The 19,356-nt window shown below is 37.1% G+C and overlaps 1 protein-coding gene across 10 annotated transcripts in view; it reads left to right on the plus strand.

Annotated features, from left to right (window-relative positions):
• LOC136834264 (tubulin polyglutamylase ttll-4-like) overlaps positions 1 to 19,356 on the plus strand; it is a 96,148-nt gene that overhangs the window by 50,647 nt on the left and 26,145 nt on the right. For all 10 annotated transcript variants that reach the window (XM_067096624.1, XM_067096677.1, XM_067096652.1 and 7 more), the window contains 2 exons: positions 93 to 214; positions 4,723 to 4,796. In XM_067096624.1, the coding sequence (XP_066952725.1) occupies positions 93 to 214; positions 4,723 to 4,796 (196 nt within the window). The remainder of the gene's footprint in view (positions 1 to 92; positions 215 to 4,722; positions 4,797 to 19,356) is intronic.

The following is a 19,356-nucleotide window of genomic DNA, read 5'->3' on the forward strand; positions in this document are numbered from 1 at the left end:
GTGCAGATATTTTGTTTATAATGTTTATACTATGTAGATTCAAGTTTAACTACATAAATGTGTGTATTGCAGAATTGAAATTTTCTTTCCAGGTTCTCTCGCATTTTCCCAACAGCAGAAACCTTTCCATACATGGGCTTCATCGATAAACCTCGTTATTATAATAGGTTACTGGACGCGTGGGAGAATGCCTATGGTAGTTGCAGAGAAAAAGGTAAATTACAAGGTTGCATTACCGTAGGTACAGTGAACTAGGGGAGTTGCCAGCTTGATATATTTGAAAAATTGTGATCTTTGCAAAGCTTTATTTTTAGCTACAGTCAAACCAAAAGGACTACGAACATGGCTGTCATTAGCTACGTCGCCAAACTTCTTCCTGACTTATAACAGACTACAGTTAATCTATATCCCTCAATTTGGGATTCTTTAATCCAGTCATAAAATTCTGATTATCCCTCCCAAGGGCTGTCCAGAAGAAACAGACCATTTCAGGACAAGACAGACTTAATTTACTATCTACCATCACCTGAGGAGCCAATGATCTTCTTCTTCTTCTTCTTCTTCTTCTTCTTCTTCTTCTTCTTCTTCTTCTTCTTCTTCTTCTTCTTCTTCTTCTTCTTCTTCTTCTTCTTCTTCTTCTTCTTCTTCTTCTTCTTCTTCTTCTTCTTCTTCTTCTTCTTCTTCTTCTTCTTCTTCTTCTTCTTCTTCTTCTTCTTCTTCTTCTTCTTCTTCTTCTTCTTCTTCTTCTTCTTCTTCTTCTTCTTCTTCTTCTTCTTCTTCTTCTTCTTCTTCTTCTTCTTCTTCTTCTTCTTCTTCTTCTTCTTCTTCTTCTTCTTCTTCTTCTTCTTCTTCTTCTTCTTCTTCTTCTTCTTCTTCTTCTTCTTCTTCTTCTTCTTCTTCTTTAGATTAATTGGGCATTTTTATAATTCATGTAGATGATTAAAAATTAAATCATACTTGTCCTAACCTGTTATCCAAACAGTTTAATGTATGATTTCAATTCTTCATTTACGGTAATTTTTTTCAATAACTCATCCTTTACCCGTCATAAAATTTCAGTTCTTTCGATTATTTTACATTTTGACCTGATATGAGGAAGAGGTGGCATCGTTTTTGCCACATCTGCACCATATCCCAACTTATGTCAAGGTTTTATGAATCAAATCTGGGAAAAGTGACAACGTCTAAAATGTACTACATGTTTGTAGTCATTTTGATTGACTATAGTTTATGCCTTACTATAGCCTATCCAGTCATTGGCAGTTTAGGTGTGGCATAAGTGGAGCCTGGCAGTGCCATATTAAGTATTCCCATTCATTTCGTACGGTAATAATGTAAATATTAGGATAAACAATGCTGGATTTATTTTTTCCTAATAGTAAGACTTCCCATAATATCAATTTTTGTTCCATAACAGTAAAAGCAATAAGTTATCTAGAAACATGGCAGTGATTTTCAACAGCGCTGCCTGGTCTCTAAAAATGATCAAACCAGAGGAGTAAGTGAAGCCTATAGGTCAGCAATGTAAGCAGTGATTAACCTAGTAAAGATCCAAGAGAGGAATTTTATACATGCTGAAATAACACATGGATGCAGTGAATTAAAATAACCATTCCCTAAGCTTGCAGGTGAACCCACAATCTTTTGTTACACTTCTCTGTGTTTTTACTCTGTTTTTACTCAGTATTTTCAGTGGAACTGTGTAATTGTCGAACTGGATTATACTATATCTGTTTTGAAGTAAGATTTACAAGTCAGGATAATTTTCATTTTGCTTTTCTAATTTATTTAAATTTAAAGTGTCTAAAGAGATTATGAAAGTGCTCCCAGTAGTAGGGATTAAAAAATTAAACAGGGATACTAATAACCATTCCCTAAGCTTGCAGGTGAACCCACAATCTTTTGTTACACTTCTCTGTGTTTTTACTCTGTTTTTACTCAGTATTTTCATTGGAACTGTGTAATTGTCGAACTGGATTATACTATATCTGTTTTGAAGTAAGATTTACAAGTCAGGATAATTTTCATTTTGCTTTTCTAATTTATTTAAATTTAAAGTGTCTAAAGAGATTATGAAAGTGCTCCCAGTAGTAGGGATTAAAAAATTAAACAGGGATACTAATAACCATTCCCTAAGCTTGCAGGTGAACCCACAATCTTTTGTTACACTTCTCTGTGTTTTTACTCTGTTTTTACTCAGTATTTTCAGTGGAACTGTGTAATTGTCGAACTGGATTATACTATATCTGTTTTGAAGTAAGATTTACAAGTCAGGATAATTTTCATTTTGCTTTTCTAATTTATTTAAATTTAAAGTGTCTAAAGAGATTATGAAAGTGCTCCCAGTAGTAGGGATTAAAAAATTAAACAGGGATACTAGTCCAGCATGTTATTTTTGGCAAAATGTCAAGAAATGCCCTAACTGCCAAAAAGGGTTGGAAGTTGTGTAGCATATGATGTAATCATATGACAACACTTGTAATTTAGGTTAATTGACAGCATGTCAGGAAGTACCTTAACTGCTAAAAGGGGTTGGAAGTGGTATAGCAAATGATGTAATTATATGACAACACTTTGTTTGCCCAAACAGTGCCTTAGGTGATTTATCCTAATGGGCAGAAAACAATAAAACTCAGAAATTATTGCACAATTGCCAAGAGATATCAGATCTAGGAAAATAAATTTCCTCGGGAATTTTAGGATAAGAATATGTAAGAAAATTATATTTCATAGTTTTCCAAGCTTTCTTATTTGCTAACATAATTGCACATTTTCATTTTTATAATAGGGAACCTCAAATTTCCCAGCTATGCCCAACAAGTGATTTTTTTGTATGGAGTATTGAAATGTTCACTCTTCTTTCTTCTTTTATCCTTTGCTTTCCAAGTTCACTTTAAATGGTGAAAGGTGTCTATGTGTTGGTGTGTTTGTCGAAGCTAGGTGTAGCACAAATGTCAAAATGATTTGTTCTTAGGGAGATACATACATCACATTTTGTACGGAATATCTAGAGTACATTTACTGGAATGCAGTTGCTGAGACTTGGAGACAAGGGTAGCCCATGGTGGAGATGGGGGTTTAGTAGGGGAATGCCCTCACTTAGCCCAGTGCTATCTGATTACTTTTTCTCCTACCGCCTTCAAGAGTCAACATGTTACCCTTCTCCCTGCTTTGTGTGATGTTGAATTTTGATGAGCTTGGAACAAGAACATAGAGGTGTCATTATACCTTAAAAAATTACAGTTTGGGAGTTGTAATTCATGAACGTTTGGGTGTTTGCTTGTTTAGGCAGATACTAGTCGCAGCAAGTCATGCCACTGATGGGGAGGGACCTTTTGTCTTCCACTGCCACATAATTTTCATTACCAGTATATCTGGTACCCTGCAAGCTGTTATTCTAGATTGCCTACCTGTGCACTTCAAGGTGCTTGGGAGTGCTTAACTTTTATTTGCTTGCAATATACAGTCTTGGCAGGTTGGGTGGGAGGCGCCTACCCATTTTTCCGAATATGTGAACCTCCCTCTGAAGATGATGATATTACTGGAAGAATAAGTAGTTACTGTCAGGCGACATCTGGCAACCCATGCCTCTCTCCCTGAGAGGGGTAGAAGTTCCCAGTAGCTGCCAGTCGATTGTAGTGGATTATTTACCAAATTTTTTCATCTGCTTGGACTCGTGAGTTTGCTGTTATTTAGCCCCTATTTAGTGCTTTTTTTCTTATAATGAGCCGCAATAAGCTCTTGTCAAGTGAGAAAATAAGTCAGATAATCGTTCTGCATAAGGTGGAAACTGCAACTAAGGATATTACCGATGTTGTGGGCGTTAGTGAGCCATCTTTGAACTTTTTTACCCACCTCTGCACAGTTCGCTCACTAAATGCCCACAACATCGGCAATATCCTTAGTTGAAATTTCCACCTTATGCAGAGCAATTATCTGACTTATTTTCTCACTTGACAAGAGCTTATTGCAGCTCATTATAAGAAAAAAAAGCACTAAATAGGGGCTAAATAACAGCAAACTCATGAGTCCATGCAGACGAAAAAATTTGGTAAATACAGTAATCTACTATATTGACTGGCAGCTACTGGGAACTTCTACTCCTCTCAGGGAGAGAGGAGTGGGTTGCCAGATGTCACCTGACAGTGCCTACTCATTCTTCCAGTAATAATATCGTCTTCAGAGGGAGGGTCGCATATTCGGAAAAATGCGTAGACGCCGCCCACCCAGCCTGCCAAGACTGTACTTAACCGTGTTTAAAACCATTGGTTTGCGTGCACCCTCACATGTGGCCTGTAAGGGATTTGACTAAAATCTTTTCTGCCTTCAACCCCTTGATTCCCACATTTATCAGAATTCACCTGGTGATATTTCTTTGCCCTCCATCTTAAATTGCTATTTGGGCAGTGTACATCTAACAGGTTTGTGATTAAACTTTTTTCACACTAGCCCATTAGCCACAAATGAGTATTTTCAACCTGTGGATTTGGATTTCTTGGCACAAAAGGAAATTTGGACTTGAGGGTGTGTCAGAAAGATGAAGTTTTGGGCATGCACAGTAGATTCCTCTGGAATGGTGTGAGCTGGTGTAACTGGGTATCCTCCTGTCCATGGAAATAAGCAAAATATAATCATTGGTTTAGTATGGAAAAACTTTTGTTATAAAAATATTTCTCAAAGGTTGCACATGACTAGTTACTATTAATTGAAATTTCTTCACAGGAATAGAGCGTTTAGAGGCGCTCTGTGCCGAAAAGTTCCACCTAAAAGTGCCTCACTCTTTCAAAATGCCAAAGGTAAGACTGTGTACATTAATAAGATAAAATTCTCTCTCTCTCTCTCTCTCTCTCTCTCTCTCTCTCTCTCTCTCTCTCTCTCTCTCTCTCTCTCTCTCTCTCTCTCTCTCTCTCTCTTTTACTTTTGGATCTTTTTGAGTCCTGCATATTTGGTACCAGTGAAATCTCTGGTAATTTTCCTTGTGATTATTATGTATTTATTATAGACTCAAATAAGTAAAGGCAGTATCTTAATGGTTATGTTGTATATATATTGAGAGCATTGAGACTTAATAAAAATTTAATATGTGATTTGAGATTTAGTTTAAACAAAGCCTGGCAAAAGGTTTCAAGTTTATTTTTATAGAACGTTGAGTTGTCAGTAATTTCTTCCAAGGTTAAGTTTGAACCCTCTAAGATTTAGTTATAGTGGAGTACAGTAATTACTTTATATTGTGAATTGTTGCAGTTGCTTCATATTGGATATTAGAAGTAAATTATACAAAATTTTTTAAAAAATTGGATGGAATTTTATGGTGAAGGATTCCCTTGTGGTTGAGAATTGTGGTGATTTTTTTTCATTCCACTGCAATTTCTCTGCTGTAAGTTTACCAATAATTGATACAGTATTTATAAAAGGTTTATCATTTGTAATGCTTGCTTTGCAACCCTTGTTAAGGAAGCAAATTCTCTGGGTTGGGCCTAAATAATCAGAAGTGACATGGCTTGCTGGATAAACTACTTAATTAGAATACTCCACTTTGTCAACATTTAGTTTTATACACTTATTGATTGTGGATATCTGAGCTAAAGTAGTTTTTTAGTCTTTTAGTTTTGCTTGTGTAAAGGATTTATAAATATAATCTTAGGAAATAGAATATTTTAAATTTTTTATTTATGTAGATTATTTGTCAATAGACCTAGGCATTTAGGAGACTTGGCTTAAAGGTTTTTGTTTGAGAATCTGACACTAAAGGCTGTTTTGGTTCTAAGGGCAGGTATCAAAATGAAAGGGTAATTTATATCGTTATACTTTTTTAACATTAAACATTATGAAACGTGAGCAGTGCCTACCATAGGTAAGTAAAGTTTGCACTGTATTATTAAGGAATATAAGTTGTAATATATTCTTTGCACAGTGTACATTACTTATGTCATAAGGTATAGTATGCATCTAACATTCATCTGAAGATTGTGTAAACCCTAAACTATCCTAGTTATCACTCCAATTTTTTTGTATCTGTATGTGTGAGAGAGAGTTAAGTTAATGGTTACCCTGAGAAGAGCAGATGGGTTTGACTCTGTAAATGGGCGTGATTCCCTTTTTCTTTGTTGTTAAAGTTTTCGTTTTACAGTACAGCCTATAAATATTTTTATTGCATAAAGGGAAAAGGGGATTAGGGATCAGTTGTGAATGTGAAAGATCTCTATTAAAATACAACTTATGAAAAATTGACAAACGAGACTATCCGTTGAAAGTCCAAGTCATAACTACTAATATAGGCAGTCCTCAAGTTAAGGCAGAGATCTGTCCCTGAGGCGTGACTTAAGTCGGATCTTAAATTTAAAAAATACATAAAAATGAAAAAAAGTGATGAAACCCTTACCTTTAATCATGTGGTTGGCTTGCACACTGGAAAGATGGCAACACTTACTTATTTACATTAGGGAGCTCAGAAACTAGTACCCAGCCTAACGTCGCCTTAACTTTGGATTTTCACTTTAAGTCTGAGACGAATTTTTTATGAATATTTTTGAAAAGCGTCATAAGATTGGATCCCTTATGTCGAGACTGCCTTAACTCAGGTACTGCCTATTAGGAAACAGAAACCTACCACCATGAATGAAAAAAAAGGAGATATATCTAAAAGATATAAATCTCTCACAGAAGTAGATATCCACACTGAAAGACAGTATTCTAGTAAAGGAAGGACATAATATGACATAAAACAGATTGCACTGATTTTATCACTGTTACAAATACATGAGGCCTTACGAACAATACCTAACTTTTGTGCTGCATTTGCTGAAACTTTCATTAGATGTTTCTGATGTTTCTCAAAAGTAAGATATGAGTCAAAAGTTGCACCTAGAATATTTAAAGCTTCAGCCTCATTCAGCAAAGTCCCATCCACCTGAATCAGCTTTGTTGTTTTACTGGAATTAAGCCCCTCACCCCACCGACTACACCATTCACTGATCCAATCTCTGTCCATATTGAGGCTGGGGGCAGACTCATTTCTTTTAAGTGGAGACTTTACTACACCCACATGTGTTGCGTTATCCGACATACTGCATAATCTTGTTTTCCAGGCCAACAACCATATCGTATGTATACACCAGGCTCAGATATGCAGATGATGTCAGCTGTGTGGGCTTCGTTAGGCCTATCGGGTAACAACCTTAGGTGGCTTGCTGTCCCATTTCATGTCTTCATGCTTCCCAGTGTCAGCTGCCATGTCAGTTCCTAACCCTCCTGGCCTCCACTCTACTGGGTCTCATGTTGCGCCTTCTAGTGCGATGCCATTCGTTCTCTCTGTGCATCATCCTGGGTCACCTCTCGTTCAGTACAATTGCTCCAAAAATTCGTGTAGTTCTACTACAACATCATCTGCGGCTTTGCCGTCTGCTTCTTCTCTCGTTCAGACTGTTCGAGAGAAATACGGCCATATTCTTAAGAGGAGACAGCATAGATCTCCTTCTTCGTCTTCATCGTCTTTTCCGTCATCCTCTTCTACGTTGTCTGCCCCTCCTGTTTGTTCCTGCATCAGACTTTGTTGCAGGTCCTCTCCCCAAGAACAGAAGATTATCTCTTCTTCGCCTTTGGACCATGTCCATGTTTCTCCTGTACACGTACATGTTCCTGTGGGAAATGTGTCTTGTCCGTCAACCACTTAGGTCTCCTTCCTTTGAATTCTCTTATTCAGGAAGTATAACCGGGTGTGCCGAACCTCCAGTCAGTTCAGGATTCTCTTTACCTTCCACCAAGAGTGAGTCTATCCTAATGTTAAGACCCAGGTTTGTTCCACGTATAAACAAATGACAAATTTAAATTAATTTGTATTTTTCATGGCTAACAAACCTGCAGTCTTAATATTTACTGCCCACCTCTAGCCACCCCTCTTTCAGTTAACCATGGGCTGGAAGAAAACTAAGACGTCACAGAGTTGAAATAAGGTTGCTGCCCGTTCCCATCTCACCTCCATGACGGATGCCAGATGCCACCAATTCCTTGCATAAACCATTGTTGTTGTTTTTTACCAGTTTCCAGCTGGTACCAGAAGATTTATCTTAATGTTAAGACCACAGGTTTGTGAGCTAATGAAAAATACAAATTAATTTAAATTTGCCATTTTTCAGTAACTTTGGAGAGCACAGGGAGAATAGAATTTGGCCTGTAGTTACTGCAGTCTGCAGATATGCCACTCTTTGGGACAGGCGCTGTATTACTATGTTGACAGAAATCTAAAGAATCTACTAATCTTGGGAGACAACACTAAACATTTAAAAAAAAAAATGGGAAGAAACCTTCAGGATCTTCTCCACCCCAGCTTTCAAGATTATCCAGAATTTTCTTAACATCCCTGTAGCTCTTCGTTGGGCGAGTTGTTTGAGCTGTGGCCTATCACTCGGTAGGCCCGAGTTCGAGTCTCCGGCCAGCTGATGAAGAGTTAGAGGAATTTATTTCTGGTGATAGAAATTTAATTCTCGCTATAATGTGGTTCAGATTCCAGAATAAGCTGTAGGTCCCATTGCTAAGTAACCAGTTGGTTCTTAGCCACGTAAAATAAGTCTAATCCTTTGGGCCAGCCCTAGGAGAGCTGTTAATCAGCTCAGTGGTCTGGTAAAACTAAGACATACTTAACTGGAGTGAAATGCAAATTTTGTAAGAATAAGCTCAGGATGGCAAGTATCAGGGAGAGGAACATCCTCAGCTGATTGCTTGATGAGGCAGTTCAGCCTTTTCCCTAGGGCCAGTAACCAATATACCATCATCTGTTAGTAGTGGTGGAATGGAAGGCAAGCCTACCCAAAGATAGATGATGCCAATTTGGTCCACCACAGATGAGGCTGAGTAATTCCTTCAAGTTTCCTCTTCAAGAAATTATTGTAGTTTTTCTAGACTTTATGGTAAGTTCTATTCTCAGTGTGACGAGACTCAACAAAAATTGTAATTTTCATTCGAACAGTCTCGTCTCTATATGTTGAATTTGGTCTGTTTGTCACAGTAGGGTCATCTACATATATCATCAAACCATGGCTGGACATTTGCCCTGAATTTGATGACCTTTCTAGGGACATACCTTATTAAAATAGCTATCAGCATTCATTTAACTTCTTGGGATCAGGATCTAATACAGCATCTGAAACATTAAGTGCCTGACAAGCTTCAACAATGCGATCTCGATTGGCTCTAGATTTCAGCCACACCTTTTTTCCAATGGTGGCATTAGTAATATACTGATTGACAGATATGTCCATCTCAATGGTGCAATGATCAGAAGTACCTATATATTCACAAACCTTGGACATGACAATAGCTGGAACATCTGTGAATATGAGGTCTAATTTACTACCAGAAATATCTGTGAGCTCCTCGGTTAACTGGACAAAATCAGAGGATACACAGAACTCAAGAGCAGACTGGCCATGTTGATCTGTGGAATTTGAATTTAGCCACTTGCTGTGCTTTGCATTGCAGTCTCCAAAAATAACGAATGACGCTTTTGAATCATAAGACTAATCCATACTAATCTTTTCCAAGAGAGTCATATATAGAATCATCGATATTTGGATTGTGGTAAAAAGCAAATACAGACACATTGTAGAACTTACTGACAATAGTAATGCAGAATCTTTACAAAAAAAATTGACAGAGACAGACAAAAAGGCAAGCAAAGTAAATATGACTGAAAAATATTTAACAGTACAATAATGTTTCAAATACAGTACAGTACTGTACTGGAGCAAGTATTGTCAATCAAGATCAAGATGGGAGAGGGGCTGGCAGGTAGGTCACAGCTTGTATTATGATGCACAAGAGGAAAGTGGTCAGCCATTTGTATGCATGCATTTGTTTGCTGTCCACTCTTACAGGCATAGCCAGAAAAGTGACAGTCACTGTGAGTGCATTCATTTGTTCACTGTCCACCCTCACAGGCACAAACAGGGTTCACACATTCCACTATCCAATAACCCTATCATACTTACCAGATATCTACAGTAAATTGAAAATATTTTTGTTTTTATTGGACTTGGGTAAGTCCATTAAGTAACAAAATTGCTAATTAAAGGGGCCACTAATATATGTATAAATATGTTTGTGTGTGTGCGTGTAAAAGTTAATTTGTATCTTTTGAACTGATTATAGAAAGACATTTTTACTTGTTAAAGATAGGTTACCAAATTTTTCTTGTTGAAAGGTACTGCCTGAACTTGGGTGTTGTTCAAGAGATTTTAGGCAGAATATTGAGGGTACCTTGAATCATCTCTGGCCACTATTTGCATTACTCTTCTATTTCCTTGCATTCTGTTTCTTTTTGTCTCATCCCACATAGGTGTTTATTTTGGTCCAAGTTTCACCCTTTATTTATAACCGTATCTAAGTCAGCCTTATAAATAAAATGCAACCCAATAGTTTGGCTGCTACTGTATGTTAATGATAATTATAATCGTAATGATAACACCTTGGTTTCATATGGAATTGTAAAAGTGTAATGTAGTAAAAAGATAGGAATTTTGATGCAGAGGTGAAATTGTCAGTGCAGTAATGTATTTTTGTTAGTGTGGACTTGGGAAATATTGTAGTTAAATACCTACTGTAATTAAGGTTGGTAAGATCTTGCATCTTGGCAGAAGTCAATTGGTTTTTAGCAAAGTACAGACTGAAATTTTGTCGCAGGTGGCCTTCTTGTCTTATGAATATATTTCTTTCAGCCCACCTGTACATGTATTCCAGTGAATTAAAGAGCAGACTAATGTGGTACATTCAAAAGTGCAAGTAAATTTTGGAAGGTTATGTTTGATCTAGTAATTTAATGAGAGGTGCTGTAATTTGAGTTGAAGTATGAAGTGTGTAGCATAATTCATGGGGAACTTTTAAGCAACCAATTACTTAATCCTAATCAACTTTAAATGCTTATGAAACAGTAAGTAATGGTAAATAGGGCATAGTTTTTAAGGAAACAGTAAGAAGGGAAATAATGTGTTAACATAGGGATAAGCTTGAGTAAAAATTCAAGATCTCATCGAAGGAAGGGTATCTGAAAGACACCATTGGTCATTTGAATTTTGTACAATGAAAAAGTGTAAATTTGGCTACAGACAAAATAAGATGTAAACTATTTTTTAGATTGGAAGTCCATGGTCACTAAGAGGTTAGTGCTGGTTTTACTGTGTATTGGAAATAGGTTTTAATTAAGTTATGATTGTCAAGGGATATGGAAATTTTAATGAATTGTATAAGAAAGGAAACAAGATTAAGCAGTAAGTTGCATATTTTGTAAGTACATTTACAAGGTTTAATGGTTGTAGTTGAAGTTTTATATTGGTTTTATTTTGTTTTCAGTTGATTTAAATTTCTCTTAACGGCCAGTCTTATTAAAATTTATTATTTACCATACAGGCTAATTTTCTCTCGACTGCCAGTCTTCTTAAAATTTATTCACTATTCACTGTCACTAATTATATGCTCACCTTAAGATTGCTTTTTACTATATTCTGAAGTGGAAAGTCACAAGGTAAATGAAGGTTTAATGATAAGGTTTATTTACTATTTTTCTCTCATTTTTTATTAAGTAATGCAGTACACCTTCAGCCCCCTTCCCATTTGCTGTTAGATATATTGCAGATGGTGGTTTATTAGTTTGCTTGAAATAAAAAAAAATATATTTCAGTAGAGAAGAGGTGTGAACCATAATAAGTAGGTTAACATGGAACTGCCAGGGATTTATAATGATGTGTAATAACATGATTCAGTGAAAGATGAGTACAGTAGTATAATAGTGCTTAGCATATGAACATCTTGCTTAAAACTTGAAAAATTACTGGAGATTAGGCAAATTTTACTAGTTCATTTTAAGGGTATTGATGGGCTCTAAAAATGCCAAGTTTCAACTGTGTTGGGTTATCTTAAGTTTGTCACATATTCACAAAGTTTATGGTCTGAGCTGTTGCCAGACATAAGTCAGATATGAAGCATTTTGACAAAAAAATTTGCTAGTGGAGAGAGATGCTGAAAATTCTATGCATATGGGAGCTTAACGTCTACTTTTACCTTTATTCTTAAAACATTTACGTTTTTATTGCCTTTTACAGTAATCCTTTGATTATCCTTAATAATAGAGCCAAGACCCTTTCTGATAAGGTCAATTAAAACTCTCTGAATGTAAAACGGCAACTCCATACTCTTACTCCCCCTGCCTTGTCAGTGCAACATAACTGTCAACACTAAATATGCTTATAAACGACAACCATTGCACTTTAAACTGAAAACTTGATGCAAAATGCAATTAACTAGCATATTTCCCTATTAGTACACTGCAAAAAAATCGAACCTCATATTCTCACTCTTGTAAACAATACACAGTATGGTAGGTGCACTGTATGTAGTGTTCACTAACTTAAATAATGTATAACATTTAAAGAAAATTTACATGTAGCAAACCTTTTTTTCTCGCTCATACACAACACATAATACTGTAGGTATATTGGTATATATAGCCTACCCCCATAACATACCTGTGTTTACCTACAGCCTGCAACACGGTTTTATCACTGTTAATATATTTTTATTAATGATTACTTTTACCTTTATTTTTCAAACATTTACGTTTTTATTACCTTTTACAGTAATCCTTTGATTATCCTTAATAATAGAGCCAAGGCCCTTTCTGATAAGGTCAATTAAAACTCTTGAATGTAAAATGGCAACTCCATACTCTTTCTCCCCCTACCTTGTCAGTGCAACATAACTGTCAACACTAAATATGCTTATAAACAATAACCAATGCACTTTAAACTGAAAACTTGATCCAAAATGCAATTAACTAGCATATTTCCCTATAAGTACACTGCAGAAAAATCGAACATCATATTCTAACTCTTGTAAACAATACACAGTATGGTAGGTGTACTGTATGTAGTGTTCAATGACTTAAATAATGTATAACATTTTTAAAAGATTTACATATAGCAAACCTTTTTTCCTCGCTCATACACAACACATAATACTGTAGGTATATTGGTATATATAGCCTACCCCCATAGCATACCTGTGTTTACTTACAGCCTGCCACACGGTTTTATCACCATTAATATATTTTTATATAGCAACTTCATATCCATTGTTACCATACAGTAATATCATTCGTTTTACTTATATTTTTATTCATTTGTCATTTTTATAAGTTGTGTTTCCTTATCCTGAATTACGCCAGTATTGTATCATTCATATTGCACTGTAGACTTCAAGTAGGTTATTTTTAAGAATATTATTTAAAAAGTTATTAATCTTCTTTTTTATTATGATTTCTCATTTCGTCTCGTGAAAATTGTATGCGTAAAACTCGTGTTTGCATCTTTAATATGTACAGTAAACCCCCGTATTCGCGTTCTCACGATTTGCGGACTCCCGTATTCACGGATTTCTCTTTGGAATGTATCTACCCATTATCTGCGGAAAATTCGCCCATTCACAGTATTTTTCACTGAGAAATGTTCACTGAATACTGTATTTTCATCTCATTTTCATGACTAAATGCACTTTTTGTGATAAAACTATTAAAATACTCAGATAATGCTAGAGTTACGATAATTCACCTTTGATAATTCAATTTTGCAGTGGGGTAAGCAATTAATACCGATACCACAGTATTATTTGTAAAATATTTTTAAATTTCGTGCGGGCGCAGGCAGCAGCATAATCAGGCAGTAAGAGAGACCAAGTTACAATAGACAACTTTTCCTGCATCTCTTTATCCCATCTTCTAGTTAAAAAAGTAAAAGAGAATGATAAAAGTATTGTTAGTGCCGTTATACTCTTGCATAAATGCTTACAGCCATAAACAACCAACCAAGACTCTGATAACAACAGCCATTTACCTGTATTTCAGCCATCGTACGGTAATAAATAATTACCGTAGGTTATGGCACAAATTAGAATAGGACTGATATATTTTTACATTATACCCTCATTTGGTATGGATAAAAGATCGTCAAGGAAATATACTGCTAAATTTAAGCTGCAAGTTATAGCTGAAGCTGAGAAAACAGTGTTCAAGCTGCTAATGACTACACTGTAAATTATCGTGCATCTGCAACATGGATGAAACTCAAACGTAATTAAAATGGGAGAGAAAGTATTTTAATCAAAATTACTGGGCATGAAAGAACACATTCCTGTTATTTTTACTCCGATAAACGAGAAATATGTAAAGCTCATATTATGATGAAATCAAGTGAAAATAGCAAATGGAATCTTGAATTTTTTTACACAAAACAAACGCCTCCAAACTGCCATCATTAGTCGTCATCTATTAACAAAAATAGATAGATGAATTTCACAATGAGACGTATTTTAGTTATATTTCGACTTAAAAACACTTCATATAATGAAAAATAATCTTGCCCCTTATAAATAAAGTATCTAGACTAGAGATTCATGTACACTAATTAGAACAAGAAAAGCACTCAGAACTGGGTTGAATGCGACGAAATAAACACCACATAAACATTTCCAAACCAAAACACTGAACGCAATTTTTAATACAAAAGCAATATAAGAATATATACAATATTATTGGACACAGTGAATTAAGGCATAAGATATTAAAAGATCCATGGAAAAGATGCATGTTCGTTATGTTGACGTTTGTATAATATGATATGCGAATATAGAGTACTGTACATTATAATGTAGGCTATGCTACCGTGTATGTATACAATATACCATAGTGTAGGCTAAGCTAATTCTTGTATGTTAATCAGTTTCTCTTTGTATCGAATTATCATATGTCACGTTGCATAAACCTCCAGAATTAGCTGATATTAATAATTACTATCCCGTGCATGTACAGAATATATTTTATAGTGTAGGCTAGGCTACCATATATGTATACAGTACATGGTACCAAATACCTTAATGTAGGCTAGGCTATGTTCGAGATACGTTTTGGTATTTCTTACGTTTTTTCCAACAAACGAGTTTTTTTTTTTTTTTTTTTTTTTTTTCTTTCTCTCTCTTCCCTAACCCGATCGTAAGTGGGATAATATATGTATAAGCATTTTTATTTGTTTTGTGTGTTTGAACTATGAAAATAGGCAGTTCTAAGTGTTTTTAGAAAGGTTCTAAGTATTCGCTGGTTTTAGCTATTCGTGGGGGGTTGTGGTACGCAGCCCCACGAATAAGGGGGTTTACTGTATGGTATTTCTCAATGATGATATGTCCAAGGCAGATTCATTTTAAAAAGACTTAAAAAGTAGTGTTTGATGTAATTAATGACTTTTCATTTCACCTCATAATATTGCTGAGGGTTTACTTGTGTTTGTGTGTATTTACATCTACATATGTCATTTCATCAATGATGACATTGCCGTTGAGCTTTTTTTATAGTTAACTGTAATATTAATATCACATATTACAACAGTGCACAACTGTAATATTAATATCTCATATCATAACAGTGCACAAAAGAATATTTTTATATGAGTAACTTAGCCAGTAATTACATAGCCTATAGTTTCAAACTCGCATGGCAGCTGAAATTTTGAAATTCGCTGTAGCAATTCTTTTGTTTTGTGTAGCTAACTAGTCCCGCCCACTTTCGGGAAAGAGGAACAACTCAGCACAGAGCTTCAATTTGTTTCTGATGGCTTACAATGAAGGTTGTGAGTAGTCGGCTTATTTTAAATTGTTTACTTTTCCGTTTGATGGTTGTATGCCAGTTGATGAAGTATATTTACTTACGACCTTTCACAATTTTGACAGTTTCTTTCAAAGTTAAGACTTTTGGTTACTCGACTTGTTTCTTAACTTTGTCAGAGTCGAATACGACTAGTATTCGTTATTGCAGCAAAGGCCACAATATGAGATTAACTAAAGAGAAGTACGACTCACATACCATTTGCACAGACTGCTGAGGTATCTTGTATTGAATGTGAAGACTGGGATCCAAAGAAATGGAGGGCTTTAAATTCTCATCTTACTAAATTGGAAAGGGACATAAAGAGAAAGGCGACTGCTAGGAGTGATAGTAAGACTGTAGCTAGCCAGGGTTCTGCTAGGTCTTCCAGTAACATTGTTGTTCCTGTTGTTTCTGTACCTTCAGTGTCCCCTGTTCCCAGTTTTCCAGCTGTACCACCTGATCCTACCTGGCTCCCACACTTCCGACCCCAGTGCCATTGCCAGCCTCGAATCAAGATTTGAGCAAAAGCTCGGGTTGATCATGACCACTACGGCCCAATTACGGGCTTAGGTTTGAGCCCTTATGGACAAAGTGAGTGATAAAAGTGTCAGTGAAGTGTTGGTGGAGGAGGTGGCTGCCTGTCCCGCAGATTCTCCTAGGCAAGGGTCCCTGTCATACTCCCTTAAACAGGGGAGGAGTCATACCGGAAGCCCATGGGAGGTCGGTGGTGTTTGCCCATGGGTAGTTACTCCACGGTCAGACCTGTAGTCACGTCCCAGGTACAACAGACAGCCATAGGAAAGGTGTCTTTTTTAGATGTGCACCATCTACCCTCTAGTTCAGAGATGTCTAGTCCTGAACAAAGGTGCTAGTGGCATTTCCACGATGAATTGCGGCCGTTGAATAGGCATGCAGTGGATGCGGTCTTCTCCCCTCAGGTGCCTTGCAAGAGGGCCAGGGAGTCTGAGCCCTCCTGCAGTTTCTGGAACAGCCCAGAACATTTTTCTCCAGTTCGATCAGATGCGGAACATCCAGTTTTGGCATCCAAACATTCTTCTGCTCACAAGCACAAGACCAAGACGGTGGCGGTCCACTCGGACAACACCACAGCCCTGTCCTACATCAGCAAGCAAGGGGGAACCTATTCTTTCTCCCTCTGCAAAACAGTGGGGGATCTTCTTTGGGCAAACCAAAATCAGACAAGAATCGTCATGAGATTCATCCAAGGCAAACTGAACGTCTTGGCAGACCCACTTGTTTGTTTAGACCTGTGGCAGCTGTGGGAAGACCAACTCTGGACCTCTCTGCAACTTCCAGAAACCATCAACTTCCTCTGTTTTGTTCACCAGTCCCAGATCCCATAGCATGGGCGATGGATTTCATGCTGCAAGACTGGTCAGACGAGGACCTGTATGCTTTCCCTCCATTTGGCATGATAAGGGAGGATCTGAACAAGTTCCAGTCCCACAAGAATGCGACAGTGGCGTTAATAGCCCCATTTTGGCCTCTGAGGGAGTAGTTCCCAGATCTCCTCTGGCTTCTGGTAGACTTCCCAAGGCTTCTACCACAAAAGTCAAATCTGCTCAGACAACCTCATTTCAGGCAGTTCCATCGGGTTGTCCAGTCTAGCTCTGACAGATTACAGACTGTCAGGAAGCTCCTCAGAGAAAAAGAGCAGCTGTAGAAGCTATTGTGAAATGTAGGCGTCAGTCATCCAGCAACGTCTACCAGAACAAGTGGTCTATCTTCCGCACTTGGTGTAGAAGAAATGGCATCTCATCTCAGATGACTATAACAGAAATAGTGGATTTTCTGCTATTTCTGAGGACCTCCAGAGACTTGTCCTCTTCTGCTATGCTGAGGTCTGTTTTCAGGCATGGGGTCTGGACTTATCCTCAAACCAGGGCCTGTCTGATCTCATTAGATCATTTGCCACCTGCAAGCAGAAGAAAGCAGAGCTAGTATCTTGGACTTTAGATGTGGTCCTTAAATGGCTCCCTGACCCTCTTTTCAAACCCCCTAGTACTACATCCTTTAGGAATCTTATTAAGAAGACCCTCTTCCTGATAGCCTTAGCAACTGCTAAAAGGGTCAGCAAAATACATGCCATTGATAGAAGGACCGGGTCCTCTCAAGGGGATGCGGTCTACTCCTATACCCTTTGGTTCCTTGCGAAGAATGAAATTCCATCCAAACCCTGGCCTCGTTCTTTTAACATTAAAAGTTTATTAGAGATGTTGGGTTCAGATGAAGAAGAGAGAGTGCTTTGTCTGGCAAAGGCTTTAAAATATTATCTGCACAGGACTGAGAAGATACGAAGACCTTCCAGTAGCCTGTGTTGTTCGGTTAAAGACCCCTCTCCACCCCTTACGAAGAATGCCCTGTCTTTCTTCTCAAGGGACCTCATTCATGAAGCACATTGTCAGATTGGAGAAGACGTCCTACCTGCTTTTAAAATTAGAGCTCACGAAATCAGGCCTGTAGCTACATTGTTAGCTTTTAAGTACAACCTCTCTCTCTCTCTCTCTTCCATTCTTCAAGCAATGTACTTGAAATGCAAGTTGAGTTTTGCATCCCATTACTTAAGGAAAGTAGAAACAGTTTTTAACAATTGCAGTACCTTGGATCCTTTATCGGTGGGTGATATGTTGGGGGAAGACATGTAGGAAGCATTCTTTCCATCCTTATTCTCTTCGCCTTGACCTAGGGTGTTGAGTCTTAGGGGAGCCTAGGGCTACCTTGCACCTAGATACCCACCAGTTTTTAGAGGGTGGGTGGTGGTTTTTTAATTATGCGCTGTAGTTTACTATTGTTATTTTTTGGGATGGTACTGTGCCCAGGGCAGGGGCAACTATTGATGCTTTGCTAACCTTTGGAAATGTCCTTCACTGCAAAGCTCCCGCATAAGTAGCAGGTGCTCCTGGCTATACCGCCACGTCACTACGGGTTAAGGTGAGCACCAGCCAGAGGCATTATCTTCCTGCAGTAGCTCTCTTAACCCTTAAACGCCTACTGGACGTATCATACGTCGACTAAAATTGTCTGTTGGGTGCCAAGTGGACGTACCGTACGTCGACTACAAAAAATTTCAACCTTCGGTCAACTTTGACTCAACCGAAATGGTCGAAAAATGCAATTGTAAGCTAAAACTCTTACATTCTAGTAATATTCAATCATTTACCTTCATTTTGCAACAAATTGGAAGTCTCTAGCACAATATTTCGATTTATGGTGAATTTTTGAAAAAAACTTTTTCCTTACGTCCGCGCAGTAACTCTGCCGAAAATTTCAGAAATTCTTTCGTTATTTTGTCGTAATTTTTGCACTTTTATATTAGCCATTATGTAAAGTTTTATATATGAAAATGTGCGCAATTTCATGTAAAATACAACAAAATACAACCCATGGTTGTTGCTTTTATCAGTTTGGAAATATTTTCATATGAATCTCAATAACTGCCAAAATTTCAACCTTTGGTCAACTTTGACTCGACCGAAATGGTAAAAAAACGCAATTGTAAGCTAAAACTCTTACATTCTAGTAATATTCAATCATTTACCTTCATTTTGCAACAAATTGGAAGTCTCTAGCACAATATTTCGATTTATGATGAATTTTTGAAAAAAACTTTTTCCTTACGACCGCGCCAGAAATTCTTTCGTCGTGTTGTCGTAATG

The sequence above is a fragment of the Macrobrachium rosenbergii genome, chromosome 4, assembly GCF_040412425.1.
Source record: "Macrobrachium rosenbergii isolate ZJJX-2024 chromosome 4, ASM4041242v1, whole genome shotgun sequence".
NCBI lineage: Eukaryota > Metazoa > Arthropoda > Malacostraca > Decapoda > Palaemonidae > Macrobrachium > Macrobrachium rosenbergii.